General features: G+C 42.7%; 1 protein-coding gene and 1 gene segment (V, D, J or C); both read left to right on the forward strand.

The window, feature by feature from the left end:
- Nucleotides 1-3594: 3594 nt before the first annotated feature.
- On the forward strand, nt 3595-11862 carry LOC134079064 (GTPase IMAP family member 8-like). Its single transcript, XM_062535233.1, has 7 exons — nt 3595-3625; nt 3761-4339; nt 5733-6308; nt 7128-7721; nt 7952-8046; nt 11478-11554; nt 11652-11862. The coding sequence occupies exons 1-7, from the start codon at nt 3595-3597 to the stop codon at nt 11860-11862; spliced, it is 2163 nt and encodes a 720-aa protein (XP_062391217.1).
- A 2006-nt stretch (nt 11863-13868) lies between these two features.
- Nucleotides 13869-16583, forward strand: LOC134077940 (Ig kappa chain V-III region MOPC 321-like). The segment is given in 4 exon segments: nt 13869-13932; nt 14062-14379; nt 15449-15508; nt 16140-16583. Coding segments are annotated over 4 exon segments (744 nt in total).
- Nucleotides 16584-17312: the final 729 nt, after the last annotated feature.

Raw genomic sequence — 17312 nt, forward strand, 5'->3', positions numbered from 1 at the left:
ACATACACTGAGATCAGGAGGCAGTCCACATACACTGAGATCAGCAGGCAGTCCACATACACTGAGATCAGGAGGCAGTCCACATACACTGAGATCAGCAGGCAGTCCACATACACTGAGATCGTCCACATACACTGCAGGAAGGTCTGTGTGCTGAGTTCAGGAGGCAGTCCATATACACTGAGATCAGGAGGCAGTCCACATACACTGAGATCAGGTGTGTATACTAGAGGGGAAAAGGTTCTGTGGTTTGTCACATTTACTAAACCACAACATATGAAATTAAACAGACTCTCGTTTTTCTATCAAATACAATGTTGTTCAGTTGAATTGTCACATTTACTAAACCACATTTTGTGAGAATGCACAGCAAAGTCCATGAGAGTCAGAACTTTGGGATTGGGCCACTGGGATGATCATGCAGTGTTGCCAAAGGTTATCACAAAAGAATATGCTTAGAGTAGAGTAGACTTGAATTTAGAGTCGAGTTGTATCTTACTGTATCTTACTGTATACCATGCTTTGTTCCCACCATGAAAGTGTTAGGTATTGAGCATCCACAAAGTATCAGTGGTTCCATAGCATGTGTTTCAACTGCCATGATTACTTCTTAATACTGTTCTTCAAAGTTGTCCATTAACATTGATTTTTCAATACTAAGAACACCTGAATGCCTACAGTACGTGTCAATCGTGTAATTTAATTTAAATTACATGATCAAATTGGGTTATTTGACTCCATTACAAAATCAACAAATTTGGTGAAATAATCATCAACTGTGTATTATTTTGTGATGCTTGTTAAAGCAGTTTTTTGCTTATATCAGAACTCTCATCAATTCAGACTGTGAGTTAATTCATAACTAATATGACCGTATCATAAAGCGGGAACTTGTTCTGAAGTGTTGCCCCATATTCACAAGCAAAAAGTGACCGCATGCCACACCCAACTGAGCTGATCATAGTGCCACTTTACTCAGGGAAAAGGGTACACTGTAAAATCTAATAGCTATTCCTACTTAAAATGTTTAGTTCAAATAACTCAGTGTTTGTCAAAAATCACTATACTTGAATTGCTAAAGCTTTGCTACACTGTGAAGTTAATTAGTTAATCATACTTAACCTATTAGTTAACCTTAGTTTAATTAATAAAACAACAACATGCAAACCGGTTGCCTTGTAATTACAGACTAATCTGGAATAGCTACAATAACAAAGTGGCAGAGAAACTAAAAGTTATGTTGTTCTTGTGTAATTGTGTAAAAAAGTATATGACAATCCAACATTAATCTCTCAGTGATCACTTTATTGTTTGGCGATTGCGTTGAAAGTTCAATGTCCTCCATAACTTCAAGGAAGTATTAGGATTAGTTAGTAGAGCCAAGCCAATAGAACTATTCATTTGCCACGATCACATTTCCAGCAGGAACTTCTGAGGTGATCTTCCATTTAAGTACTGACCAAGACCGCACCTGCATACTCTCACCAATTCAGCAGAATCCAGGTACGTTTTGGTATCACTGTAAGCTACAGATCTACTCTGTCTGCGATTTTGATCGAACTGTATGACTTCTACTCACAGTATTAGGGTGAGTAGACGTCATCTACTTGATGGCGGGATGCATAAACATAAATTACACACAAATTACACAACAATAGTATATTTTGCCTTTAGTGTCACTGTCACTTTGTTATATATTGTATTTTAAGATTGACATGTAGTAAGGATTAATAAGTGATCCCTTTAGTTTAGATTATGTAGGTCAGGGCTGTGGCATTCTGGAAATGCACTTTGGGAAAGACTACCGGTATATTGGTTAGCTGAGTTGCAACATTTTTTATCAGAACTTCAATACGTGTTGTGTTTAATAAACATACAGTACACTTTATTTATAATGACCAAGTTTTACAAATAGGAATAGGACAGTATCAGTTGTGTAAAGCACTACACAGTAGGCAGTTTTCCACCGACAGCGAACCCGGTGTTGAACCAGAGCAGTTCGGAATTCTTTGAACCATGGTGCTATCTAGTGAATCAGCCCACATTTCCACCAGTTTAGAACCAAACCAAGGACGCGTCATCAACAATGGGTGTTGCATGCAAAACAAAAATGAATGAGACATAAACGGGAGAATGATATGAACAGTTGGTTAGAAAATGTTCCTCTGTTGATCATTTCGGCCAGTTCCTGCCCCTAGACCTTTTGAGATATCACCACCGGTCCAACTCTGGAAGGTCCAGGCAGTACTGGTGTAAGTTGCTTGAGAAGATGGTGTCACTGACTCTTGTCATTCTTCTGCTATATTGGAGTTAATAGAAAGCGAAACTAAATTTTCACATGTCACACATTTGGTTTGAACTTCACAAAAATTGACGTACATGATCCTTGGACCAAGCCGCAAAACACTTTTTTGAGGGATTTTTGATTTTCGGAAGCATTTTGCCCATCACAGCCAAACGAAATCGTTGGCATAGCTGCCAAACAAGAAGTTAGGTCATATCTCAGGAATGCTTTCACATATTGAAACCAAACTTTGTACAAGAACTTGGGACGGGAGGATGCACAATAAAACTGGTGCCATCTGACCTCTTGGGGGTGCTGCAATTACCTAACAATATGTTAATGCATGTAACTGTTGACCCAAAGACCAGATCTAAAAAAAAAGAAAAAAGAAAAGGTACTGCTAGAATCCTTGGATTAAGCCGAGTTCAATGCATCCTATTTCGTCAAATTGGACCTCGGTGGATTTCAGCCATAATTTTTATTTTAGCGAAAGCGAATAGTTTCACATGTCACAAATGTTGTCCAATCTTCATGAAACTTGACGAACATGATCTTCAAACTATGCCTCACATAAGATAGGCCTATATAATTTTTTTTTTATTGCAAAAATGGTTCACCCATCACAGTCGAAACAAATCAGTCGTGAAGCTGCCAAACAGGAAGTGAGTTCACATGTCAGCAAGGCTTGATGTATGAAGTCCATCCTCAGGATGCACCATACATTTGATGCATTTTGACCACTAGGAAGTGCTTTAATCACAGGAAGTAGGCTCATATCTCAGAAACGCTGAGAAACCAAACTTTGTACATGGACTTGGGACTCCACACTGAGGACACACAATACATTTGGTGACATTTAACCACTACTAGACTAGACTCAGGACTCCATTGTAAGGTCACTATAGAATTTGGTGCCCTTTGTTCTAGGGTTCGTCGCAAGTAGCAAAAATGGGTTTTGGCGTTTCGGATGTACATTAATGCACTTTGACCTGTATGCCCGATTTTGATAAATGATGTTCTGGATCTGGATGTACCGTTCTTGGATCAAGTCTAGTTCAAAGCATCATATTTCACTATGTGCTCCCGTAGGTGAACTGCACTTGAGCAAGCACACCTTTGCAGTTCCACGTAAGTGCATATCATACTGAATCACAGTAATATCAGTGGTATGCACTATATATTCACTCTTTGTAAAACTGAGCTGCTCTGTGGCACTCTTTCATCTCACTTCTCTCGTCCGATGATTAAAGGAGAGACTACACATTTACTTTCTGCAAGACAACTCATATCTCATATATGAGGGAGGATAAATGGCAACTCCTGAATGCAAGGCCCATCTGGGTGAGTTATCTGTTAGCAATTCTCAAAATAGTAAAACTGTTTTTCAGTGTCTTATGTTTTATAATTACAAGATGATGCGCAAATCCACAATGCAGACATTGAAAGGGGAAACAATGCAACTGTTTATTTTTGCAGGGTATAACGCCCAGAGTCTCTCAGAGTTGAAGATTGTGCTTCTGGGATACAGAGCTGCTGGGAAGAGTTCATCTGGAAACACCATCCTGGGAAGACAGAAGTTTGATGCTGTAGGGAGAAGAGCTCAGTGTGTGAAGAGACAAGGAGACGTAGGAGGGAGGCAGGTCACTGTGGTGGAGGCTCCAGGATGGTTAAGGGATGCTCAGTTGAAGGACACTCCTGAACTGACTAAAGAGGAGATTGAGCTCAGTGTGTCTCTGTGTCCTCCTGGACCCCACGCTCTACTGCTGGTCATACGTGTGGAGACTTCATTCTTAGAGACAGAAAGACGGTCAGTTGAGGAACACCTGGAACTTCTCAGTGAGAGTGTGTGGAGTCACACTATAGTGCTGTTCACCTTTGGAGATTGGCTGGGAGACACATCCATTGAGCAGCACATTGAGAGGGAAGGAGATGGTCTGCAGTGGCTGGTAGAGAAATGTGGGAACAGGTATCATGTCCTCAACAACCACAAGAGATATGATCACATGCAGATCACACAGCTGATGGAGAAGATAGAAGAGATGGTGGCAGGAAACAGTGGACAACATTATGAGATGGAGAGACAGAGAAGAGAGGAGTTGGAGATGAAGATGAGGAGAGATGAAGAGAGAGTGAAAGAGAGGATGATGAAGGTGAAAAGAGAGAGAGAGTCTCTCAGATCACTGACAGGTGAGTAACTAAAGTCTTATTTTATATATAAAAAAAACATCAGGACTTAAAGGAACACTTCACCGTTTTTTCATATTGAACTACATTATTCCTTTAACTAAGACGAGTTGATACATACCTCTCACGTTTCAATGCGTGCACTCACTGGCTCTGGTGCACGGCGCCACTTTGATAGCCCTTAGCTAGCCCAGTTCATTCATTAGGATCCAAACAGAGATAAAGTTAGAAGCGACCAAACACCTCCATGTTTTCCCTATTAAAATACAGTTACACGAGTAGTCACTAGGGATGGCGAAAACTACAAATTTTCTTGACCGACCACCGAGCCCCATTAGTCGGTTGAAACCGGTTAACCGATTCGTTTAAAATATGCTACGTAGGCCCCAGCCGTGGCGCGACTGGCTGGGGCACCTGCACCGCACGCCGGCGACCCGGGTTCGATTCCCGTCCCGTGGTCCTTTCCGGATCCCACCCCTACTCTCTCTCCTGCTTGTTTCCTGTCATGCTCTCTACTGTCCTGTCCAATTAAAGGCATAAAAAGCCCAAAAAAATAATCTTAAAAAAAAAAAAATATATATATATATATATGCTACGCTATTTGAAATAACAGCCATGCAATTTCGCAACTCTGTCGCATCTCTCTGTCCCCCGCTCACACACAGCCCCGGCGCCGTCCTTCCACTCACGTCACTTTTTTTAAAGTCCCCTACAGCGCGAATCATGAGTCCCGCAAACCAAGGAGCTTGCAAGTAAGTGGAGGACAAATGGCTCCTTCGTTTCGAAATGGTTTGGGTACAAGGTGATCGCGTTGCAAATAAAGGCGTTTGTCTAGCGTTAGAAGCTAATTTGAAAAAGAAATTGCCGCGGCTCACTTAAGAAAATGAAAGCTCCGAAGAGACGGCGCTTAGTTTGAGGAAGTGCTGACAATAATAAAGAATGATCATCATCATTTCCTTATTTGTCACCGTTGATGACCCTTCCTGAAATGTATATGTAATGTATTTCCAAATCTAAGCCCATCTAATGCGGAAAGTTGCCTAATAGATTGCAACAAGATCAAACCAATGGATAAACAGGCACCTCCAGATTGCAAAAGACGCTTCTGCCAAGGCAGAGCGCTCAAACTTCGTGCCAAATGTTTTTATTGGTTTATTACTGTAAGTAGCCTAGCCTACAAGCAGGCGAGTTATGAAAGATTTAGTGTGAGGTATGTTAGAAATCAATGTTCCACTCTTAAATGATCTTCACTCATTACCATCAGGTGAAACTCACCACCTGTCTGTTATGAGGATTGTGTTGCTGGGATACAGAGCTGCTGGGAAGAGTTCTTCTGGAAACACCATCCTGGGCAGACCGAAGTTTGATGCTGTAAAGACAACAGCTCAGTGTGTGAAGAGACAGAGGGAAGTAGGAGGAAGGCAGGTCACTGTGGTGGAGGCTCCAGGATGGTTAAGGGATGCTCAGTTAAAGGACACTCCTGAACTAACTAAGAAGCAGATTGAGCTCAGTGTGTCTCTGTGTCCCCCTGGACCCCACGCTCTACTGTTGGTCATACGCGTGGAGACTTCATTCTCAGAGACTGAAAGACAGTCAGTTGAGGAACACCTGGAACTTCTCAGTGAGAGTGTGTGGAGTCACACTATAGTGCTGTTCACCTTTGGAGACTGGCTGGGAGATACACCCATTGAGCAGCACATTGAGAGGGAAGGTGAGAGTCTGCAGTGGTTGATAGAGAAATGTGGGAACAGATACCATGTCCTCAACAACCAGAAGAGATATGATCACATGCAGATCACACAGCTGATGGAGAAGATAGAAGAGATGGTGGCAGGAAACAGTGGACAACATTATGAGATAGAAAGACAGAGAAGAGAGGAGTTGGAGAAGAAAAGAAGGAGAGATGAAGAGAGGGTGAAAGAGAGGATGATGAAGGTGAAGAGACAGAGAAAGTCTCTCAGGTCACAGATGGGTGAGTTCCAAATATTATATGCAGCTATTTAGGGTCCGAGCACCGAGGTGCGGCCGCTGTAGCAGCTATTTTTTATTGTCCTCTCTTAAAGCAACACTAAAGAGTTTTTTTACCTTAAAATAATGTTTACTAAATCATTTCAGTGGTTCATCAACTTGTAGTGAACGGCTCTTCAGCATTCGCTTTGCGGCTCAAGATCAGGTAGCGGATCTGTAGTTCAATGAAATGAGAAAGAAGAAACTACAAATTTGACTTGCTTTGATGTCGCAATACATCATACTTTCATAAAATTATGCAACATACGCGACCTTGACTGTGGACAACAACATTTGCTGGATAAACAAATAGCCTGTTTGTGACAGAGGAAAAGTGCTTTAGTGTTGCTTTGAATAAAATCACATTTAGAGGCAATTGCTCTGTCACTAGTTTGGAGTTTAATACAGTTTTAAACTCCAACTCCCAACTCCAGCTCCTGTTTAAAACCGTATTAAACTCCAAGCTAGCAACAGAGCAATTGCCCGAAAGATTTCATATATCATTGTCGTTCTTCTCACTCTTTATCAAAACTTTTGTGCAATACATGTATCATCAACATTAGATCATCTGATATTTCCAAACACAGAAACAAATAATAATGTACCATTTTATCTTGAAATATCCCAACTTGTTTGTACTAATTCCTATCAGGTAAATCCCACCACCTGTCAAAACTGAGGATTGTGTTTCTGGGATACAAAATATCTGGGAAGAGTTCATCAATGAACAGCATCCTGGGCAGAGAAGAGTTTGATACAGAGAGACCAGCTCAGTGTGTGAAGAGACAGGGAGACGTAGGAGGGAGGCAGGTCACTGTGGTGGAGGCTCCAGGATGGTTAAGGGATGCTCAGTTGAAGGACACTCCTGAACTGACTAAAGAGCAAATTAAGCTCAGTGTGTCTCTGTGTCCTCCTGGACCCCACGCTCTACTGCTGGCCATACCTGTGGACACTTCACTCTCAGAGACAGGAAGAAAATCAGTTCAGGAACACTTGGAGCTTCTCAGTGGGAGAGTGTGGAGTCACACTATAGTGCTGTTCACCTGTGGAGACTGGCTGGGCGAAACACCCATTGAGCAGCACATTGAGAGTGAAGGAGAGAGTCTGCAGTGGCTGGTAGAGAAATGTGGGAACAGATATCATGTCCTCAACAACCAGAACAGAGATGACCACATGCAGGTTACACAGCTGATGGAGAAGATAGAAGAGATGGTGACAGGAAACAGTGGACAGCATTATGAGATTGGTGAATGACAATAAGCCATTATTTAGCAAATATACTATCATTCTTGCTAGGCAAAATAATCTGTTGGCATGTTGAGGAAATGTAATGCTTTATATTAAGTTGAACTTTATTATTTTCAATTGTTTATAGCCTATTTATTTATATGATACGTTTATCCCTTTTAACTTCCGATTATTAATTTGATCTCTTCTAGTGAATGGAGACTCCGTCTCTGACCCCTGTTCTGTCAGCACTTCTGGATGCAGATCTCAAGCTGGGCCAGAGGAACTACAAGCATGTCCTCCTGTTAAAAAAGCCAGAGGCTTTCATTTTACGCTACCAAGAAGTAAGGAAACAGTTCAGACAACTTTGATTTCTTGTCTGAACAAGAAATCCAAATTGTTGGCGAACTACAATGTTGGTGCATCGTCTTATGTGTAGGGACCCAGAGTAAGCTACTGACGAGGTTTGGTGCTGCTTTGAGCAATATTTGGTCTCTAGCTTTTGCCGGGGCTCGCCGGAGTTTAACTTTAACTGCACAGCACAAAATGGGAATTTACCTTTTATGTTTCGTATAAGAGTTCAATCTACTGTGTGTAAATGTATTTCTTCACGTCCTGTGACTTCTTGCGTCACCAGCAAGTTCAAACTCTAGTATTAAACTCTAAAAAGTGGCTAAGCTATCGACAGACCAATTGCCCCCCATTTGCACATTCATACAAATTAGGCTTTTCCATCATGAGGTTTTGCATGATGGACTTCCCCATAATGGCAGTCATAAATGTTCTTGTGCTGTTGTAACCTGCATTTTGTTGAACCCCCCCTCCCCCCATGGTTCAGCCCTGCACACACCCAGACAACCCTGCGAAACAGCAGCACCTCGGATCGGGAGTCGAGCGTGCTAACAATCCAGCTAAAAGCCGAGGCTACTCGCTTTCATACAAGCAGCCTTCTTGAGGCGTCGGGGAGTGAGGTTTACTAACGTTCCACACACACAGCTAACTAGCTGGCATCCATTACACTGTCAAATGCTGTCATTCCTAGTGAGGATGTCTAGTAGCTGTGAATGCAGTGACTTTGTGTTGGTGTGCAACTGAGCAGCACTCTCTGGTCACCCTTGTGGAGAAGTATAGCATATAATGCTACTATAACTCTCCTCTCACTAGTAATGTCTCCTCTCACTAGTAATAATCAGTCTTCCAAATTCCATTTAAATCCAAAAGTGTCATGATTTCAAACAGATTATTTTGACATCTGTTTTTTTTCCCCTCAAAGACTAAGGTAAATGTAATGGTTTGTTAAATAGTAAGATTTTTAACTGAAGCTTTCTAAAAAATTGAGAGAGATGGGAAGTGATACTGTTGGGGAAATTGATGCTGTGTTTTGCTATTTATTCCGGTATGCGTCATTATGAGCCATCCTCTTCACTGACATTTCTGTCTTCTTTTGTAGTGCATGGAGAACCCAGTGGAGAAGTTGACCGCCGGTCTTTCACTTTATCTGCATACAGCTCCCTCAGATCACCGACAGGAGATGGCTTCTGGTCTCTCCGTAGATCAATGAGATCTACACCTTCCTCCCAAAGTTCTGGAGTTGGATCTTTGAGTTCTAGAGATGGTTCTGTAAAGAGTCCAGGTTCCAGAGGATTCAAGTTCTCAAACCTGTTTAAAGGGAAGAAGACCCTTAAAGACCTTCCTGAGGCCCAGGAGGCATCGGACTCCAGACACACCAGGGAGGAGAAGAAGAAGGAGAAGAAGAAGGAGAAGGAGAAGAAGAAAGAGAAGAAGAAGGAGGAGAAGAAAGAGAAGAAGAAGGAGAAGGAGGAGAAGAAGTCAGCAGAGAAGGAGGAGTAATATAAACAGGATACACCAATTCCAGTACAAAAGTATCTGATGACATAAACAATTAAGACTTTCAGTGGACATTTGATTAAGACATAATTTCATTGCAATATCTGTTGTTTACACATCATACAGTAGCCATCAATAGTGTTCTGGAAAGTGAATGAATTACTGAGCAATTCCTCATATTAACTACAGATGACAGCAAAGTTAATTTCACAATAATGATTCTATCAAATCCAACTTTTTTATGATTTTATTTCAGCAGTTGAGTCCTCTGAGGAGTCGACTGTTGTCTGTGGTGTGATCAGACACTGAAGACTTGACCTTACAGTTCTCTTTAGCCTTCCAATTCCCACTCTCCCTTTACTCAGTCTGGGGTCACGTTTATTCCTGCAGCTACATGCTGGGAGGTTTGCTACAGTCCTACAGTATGCACCTCCATCTCCTCAATAGCATGGACATCAGCAGTCATAAGCACCTCCATCTTCTCAACAGCATGGACATCAGCAGGCATATGCACCTCCATCTCCTTAATTTCATGGACATCAGTGCACCTCCATCTGCTCAATAGCATGGACATCAGTGCACCTCCATCTGCTCAATAGCATGGACATCATACACCTCCATCTGCTCAATAGCATGGACATCAGTGCACCTCCATCTGCTCAATAGCATGGACATCAGTGCACCTCCATCTGCTCAATAGCATGGACATCATACACCTCCATCTGCTCAATAGCATGGACATCAGCAGTCATCTGCACCTCCATCTCCTCAATAGCATGGACATCAGTGCACCTCCATCTCCTCAATAGCATGGACATCAGTGCACCTCCATCTGCTCAATAGCATGGACATCAGTGCACCTCCATCTGCTCAATAGCATGGACATCATACACCTCCATCTGCTCAATAGCATGGACATCAGCAGTCATCTGCACCTCCATCTCCTCAATAGCATGGACATCAGTGCACCTCCATCTGCTCAATAGCATGGACATCAGCAGTCATAAGCACCAGCCTCCATCTCCTCAATAGCATGGACATCAGCAGTCACAGGAACATCAAGCTGAAGGTGGTCCGGTAGCTTTTACGTTGAACATGTTTGTCTGTAATTTCTGTCTGTTTAACATGTTGGTCTGTAATTTCCCCTGACAACAATATCCTTTTCTGTCTCTGCTCCATGAACATGTTTGTCTGTAATTCCTGTCTGTTTAACATGTTTGTCTGTAATTTGCCCAGACAACAATATCCTTTTCTGTCACTGCTCCATGTGTGTTGTTGCGAACACAATGATGCCAGACTACAGACTGAACACTTCATTTAAATAGGCTGAATGTCTGAATCAACATTGAATACATCTCTAATACTAATTAACATAAAACAGTTTGAAGCATGGCTATAATCCTATAATGTATTATGTTTTTAGAGGTACTGACACATTTGTCCAGGATTTTAGAATGTCATTGTAAAATAAACAGCTATTTCTCTTGTCAAATGTTCTTTGTTTCATTATATTCTATACCAAAGGCATGTTGCAATACATGATACATTTGAGAATGTCATGGCTTTTCTTGTCTATCACCGTTTCTATCAGAGAGCGTTGTTTAACACATAAAGCCTAGTATAGCGGAGAGATAGAGAGAGAGTCAGCAAGAGAGAGAGATTGAGTGAGTGAGTGTGTAAGCATGTATTTACGTGTGTCCTTTAGGATGCAGACTAATTGATCAATTGCTGTTCAAAGTTAATGTCAAGACAACAGATATAATGAGGTTCAAGTTCATAGACACATAAACACACACACACACACACACACACACACACACAGCAGGAAGAGTGTTTGCATAGAGAGGGGTATTTGCATTGGCTGCACATGCTTCAGTGGTTAGGGAGAGTTTCTATCCCTCTGAGTTTAACCCCTCATGATTGACAGCTGTCCGTCAGGAAGACTCAATCCTCAGCATGGCCTTCATCTCCATCCCACCTAGACTCTTCTAGTTTGCCTCCAAGGTAAAGTCAATCTAAACCATGAAGTGAATCTGAAAAGATTTATAAATCATACTGTACTTTTTTTTTTCTCTAATGCGTCCTGTTATTTGATTTGCAGAATGCAGAGGTCAGATCACAAAACTGACGTGCATCATGACTCGTTGCCAGAGTATCTTGCAGACACTATTCAAATCGTGCTCTCGCGAGAACTCTGGATTTCCAGCGCATCAAGCTTTGGCTCTGAGTTCACTCTGACCTTCAGTGGGGTCCAGGCTGAGGATGCTGGACGTTACTACGGCGGGTGGAGGCTCCGTCTGGATCAGCAGTAGAGATGTCTGGGTGTTCACACAGTGTTAGAGGCCTGCACAGTAACCTCCTCAGTAACCTCCTCAGATGTCTGGGTGTTCACACAGTGTTAGAGGCCTGCACAGTAACCTCCTCAGATGTCTGAGTGTTCACACAGTGTTAGAGGCCTGCACAGTAACCTCCTCAGATGTCTGGGTGTTCACACAGTGTTAGAGGCCTGCACAGTAACCTCCTCAGATGTCTGGGTGTTCACACAGTGTTAGAGGCCTGCACAGTAACCTCCTCAGATGTCTGGGTGTTCACACAGTGTTAGAGGCCTGCACAGTAACCTCCTCAGATGTCTGGGTGTTCACACAGTGTTAGAGGCCTGCACAGTAACCTCCTCAGATGTCTGGGTGTTCACACAGTGTTAGAGGCCTGCACAGTAACCTCCTCAGATGTCTGGGTGTTCACACAGTGTTAGAGGCCTGCACAGTGACCTCCTCAGATGTCTGGGTGTTCACACAGTGTTAGAGGCCTGCACAGTAACCTCCTCAGATGTCTGGGTGTTCACACAGTGTTAGAGGCCTGCACAGTCACCTCCTCAGATGTCTGGGTGTTCACACAGTGTTAGAGGCCTGCACAGTAACCTCCTCAGTCAGTCCGAGTGGCTGCACATGACTGCACTGCTGCACACCATCAGGGGCCTACAGCTCAAACATGGCTGCTGTTTCACGTGTCTCAAGCACCACATGTACTGTAACACTCAACAGCACATATACACCTGACACATGTAGCATATACTCTCAAGTTCAACCCCACTCAATAGACACACACATCACATCAGAACACAGAGGCACATCACTGTAACACAAATCCACACCACGGACTGGGGTGGAGGGGGCATCAATGGATGTGTACATACGTTTGTTTAAACACACACACACACACACACACACACACACTCGTAGCACTTTGATGGCAGTAGGGACAAACGTCTGTTTCCATGGTCTGTGGTCAGTTGCTGAGGATATTGTGGATCCAGTGGGTGAGAAGTGAGGGGATGTTGAGGTGCTGTAGTGTTGATGAGCTGGTGAATTGCTGGATTGAGCTAAATTCAGAGCTGAAGACAGCAAAGAGGATGTGCACCTAACTGCAGAGCCCAGAGTGACCACCAGGAGGCAGCTAAGCCTCCATAGCTGATGCAGGTGTGTGTGTGTGTGTGTGTGTGTGTGTGTGTGTGTGTGTGTGTGTGTCCGGTCAACACCATCTCAGCCAGTGCAGGTGTGTGAGTCGTGGCAATGCTACCACAGCTGGTGTGTGTGTGTGTGACTAGTGATGTTGGATTTTGTTGCATGCAGAGCTGAAGTCGACAAAGAAAATATGTGTGTAAGTGCTGAAGGCTGGAATGGAGAAGGCATTCCACTGTGTCCTCCGTACCTCACCTACTGTAGGTCTGTATGCAAACTGCAGTAGTGCCACAAAGCATGTACACACACACATGAACAAAAGTCCTGAAATATCCAGTAATGTTTAGCATAAATCACGTGTAGCACATCTTTACAGACGCAGTAAGTCAACATGACAGTTGGTGTCCCTTCATTTGAAAGAGTCATTCTGTCTGTTGGTCGATTCCATTCTATCTCTATTGGTAGATCCATTATATCTCTATTGATAGATTTATCGGTGATTTTCAAAACTTTAATGTCATTACAACAACTTTATGCCAAATGTAAGTTATAACAATTAACAAGTAATGTCTAATGCAGTGCCAGTAAACCTAGTGGTCTATAAACCACACACACATACAGTATACACCCAACCACTCACACACACACACACACACACACACACACACACACACACACACACACACACACACACACACACACAGACACACACTCTTACACATGCACACACTGACACACAGCAGGAAGAGGGTTTGCATAGAGAGGGGTATTTGCATTGGCTGCACATGCTTCAGTGGTTAGGGAGAGTTTATATCCCACTGAGTTTAACGCCTCATGATTGACAGCTGTCCGTCATAAAGAGTCAATCCTCAGCCATGGCCTTCATCTCCATCCTCATCTGGACTCTTCTAGTTTGCCTCCAAGGTAAAGTCAATCTTGACATAAAAACAAATCTAAAAAAACATTGTGAATCCATAGCATCTGTATATGTTTCTAATACATGAATCCATATTATCTGTATATGTTTAATACGTGCTATTATTTGATTTCCAGAATGCAGAGGTCAGATCACTGTGACTCAAACTCCTGCTGCATCAGCTGTTGGTCCAGGAGGGTCAGTCACTCTGAACTGCAAAACCAGCAGTGGAATCGGACGTCGCTCACCTGCTGATTGTGGGGGCTGTCTGTCCTGGTACCTGCAGAAGCCTGGAGAAGCTCCTAAACTCCTGATACACAGTATCAGCACCCGTTATACAGGCACTCCAGACAGATTCAGTGGAGGTGGATCAAGCTATGGCTCTGACTTCACTCTGACCATCAGTGGAGTCCAGGCTGAGGATGCTGGACATTACTACTGCATGGGGGTGTTCTGTATTGGTGGCACAAGTTCTTGTGCCTGGGTGTTCACACAGTGTTAGAGGCCTGTACAAAAACCTCCTTTGTCAGAGTGACTGCACATGACTGCACTGCTGCAGCTGGGGACTACTGCGGGGGCTGAGTGAGGATCTCCCACATCAACACCAGGAAATGGACCAGCAGAACTCGCAGGTGCTAACTCAGGAACTATTCCAGGAACTCTCAGGAACTCCTTCAGGTTTCACTGCACAAAAATTAGGGGATAACGCAGGTCAAAATGAGAGATCAAACCTTTTGAAGTGGAGTGTGGTGACCACCAGCTCATGAAGGAGTCCAGAGGATGTAGAGAGGGTAACCTCTTTATAATATGATTGGGAATGAGAGGGTAACCTGTAAGGATGCATTTATGCACTTATGATTGGGAATAACAGATGTCATCATCATCATCATCATCATCATCATCATCACAAACCACTCCACGAGCAGCTGTAGGAAACTGTATGCTTGGACTCTTGATGGACTCTTGATGGGCTATGGGAGTTCACTGGTGAGTACACAGGAAGTTATTTAATTTAAATAGCATGTTTAATGGCCCCAGCGGTGGCGCGATTGGCTGGGGCACCTGCACAGCATGCCGATGACCCGGGTTCGATTCCCGCCCCGTGGTCCTTTCTGGATCCCACCCCAACGCTCTTTCCCACTCACTTCCTATCTCTCTCCACTAAATATTCATAGCATGGTTAATTTGCTTCTTGTCCTTCTTGTAATTCCTGATGATTCGTGATATATTAAGGCATGAATTAATGCACAAATTATGAATGAATTCATGTATGAATTCATGATTCATGTACCCTTACCATAAAGTGTTACCGAGGTGTTTATCTGCTGAATCAGAAAAACGCATCTATCTAATAAGCAAGAACATTACAAATAATAATAATAATAATAATAATAATAGTAATAAAATGCCAGTATGGCAGTGCTCTAATGTGAGGGCTTATTTAGTAGTGCACGATGATAGAGAATATTGAATATTAGAGATCAAATAGGTTTGAGAGAGCAACAGAGGTTTTTGTACGGGCAGCTGACTACTTTGTATCACTGTGGCGCACTTTTGGAAGTGGCTCTAAACTTGAAGTTGGAGGTATGTCTATATTCTAAGATCTAACATAACTAATGAACAGATGTTTTATTGTTGTTGTTTTTTTTAGCTCAGACTGCAGTATTTAAATATTTCACAAAGATTTAAATCATGATATTTCAGTATTTTTGAACAGCCATGTACATTGATGGTAAAAGAAATATATGAAAATGTGGAAACGGAAAACAAAATCCTTTGTATGCTTTTAATTTAATTTAGTTCAATGCCTTTTGGTGATTCTGTTGATTTCAAACTGTAGCAGATATCTAAGCAGAAATTCATGTTTACATACATTACTGTGGATATCAGATGTCAATGAAATGGCTCTCGTTGTTGTAGAATGTATTAACTTGAGTTTGTTGAATAGAACACAGTGAAAAGTCAAGTCTCTCCCAACCGTTACTGGTTGAGAGGTCTTGGTGTGTGAGACATACCATTGTTTATTTGCTAATGTTTTTGATACTGTATCTTCATAAGTAATAGTCATATAAGGAAGTGAAATTGTATGTCGATGTCTAGTAAAGCAGAAACCTGGTGTTTGCCTTATTTATGTAGAGCCCCCATCTCTCTCTCTCTCACTCTCTCTCTCTCTCTCTCTCTCTCATCTCTCTTTTATCCCTCTCTCCCCCCTCAGCTGTGACCCCCCCGGTGTTGACGGTGCTGCCCCCCTCCCCTGAGGAGGTGTCGGGGGGGCGCAGTGCCACGCTGGTGTGTGTGGGCAGGGGGGGCTTCCCGTCCGACTGGAGGCTGAGCTGGCGTCTGGATGGGGGGGTTGAGGGCGGGGAGGCCAGTGCAGGGCTCCTGGGGAAGGACGGCCTGTACAGCTGGACCAGCAGCCTGACTCTCAGCGCCCCCCGCTGGTCAAAGATCAGTACTGCACAGTGTGAGGCCACACACAGCGCCCAGGGGACTGTCACCAGCACGCTCACCAGAGACCAGTGCTCCAACTAGACCCTACACACACACACACACACACACACACACACACACACACACACACACACACACACACACACACTGTCTGGTACTGTGTGCTTGTTGTTCAATGTGCATATGTGTTCAGGCTGCAAACAACAATAAATAATATTCTAAGGATTATAAAATGTTGTCTTTTTCTTATAGTTTCATTGAGTCAAAATACATAATTTCATAAAATTGCAGAAGTGATCATCTACATTCAATGATAAATGTGATATGCATGTGTTATAATTACTGAAATTGTGTAGTATTTCAGCTACAACTTCCCTTAAAATATTCAGATGCTTTTTGTGAACTCCAGCAGTTATACACATTCACTTCTCATCTGCAAACTGCACTCACTACAAAGCAAGAAGGCAGTAACTGCGTTTTTGGTCTATTTTTTTTATTACAATTTTCATGACATTCAACTTGTTATTAAGATTGATATTTACCAAAAATAAGTTAATGTTAAGTAACAAAACCTCCACATGTCCAATAATTCACCTACAACTACTCAGGCTGAACAGCAGGATAACTTTAAGGTCATTTATTTCATTTTTTTCAGTTGGCAGTTACTGCCTTTTTGCTTTGAAGGGCAGTATTAGGGCTGCACAATATATCGAATTTTAATCACGATCACAATATTGGCTTCCCACGATCAAATTCGCGTGATCAAGCGATATTTAAAATGCGTCATTCCGTCCATAGAACGCTGCACTGCGCAGTTTAGTTTCTAGATGTAGACACTATAGTCACAGAGGATAAAGTAACGTGATGAACATACCACAACAGGTAGCAGTCACAGTGTTTCCCATAGACTAATTTGTGGCCGTGCGCCATAGATTCA

Source organism: Sardina pilchardus, chromosome 4 (genome assembly GCF_963854185.1).
Source record: "Sardina pilchardus chromosome 4, fSarPil1.1, whole genome shotgun sequence".
In the NCBI taxonomy this organism is placed as follows: Eukaryota; Metazoa; Chordata; class Actinopteri; order Clupeiformes; family Clupeidae; genus Sardina; species Sardina pilchardus.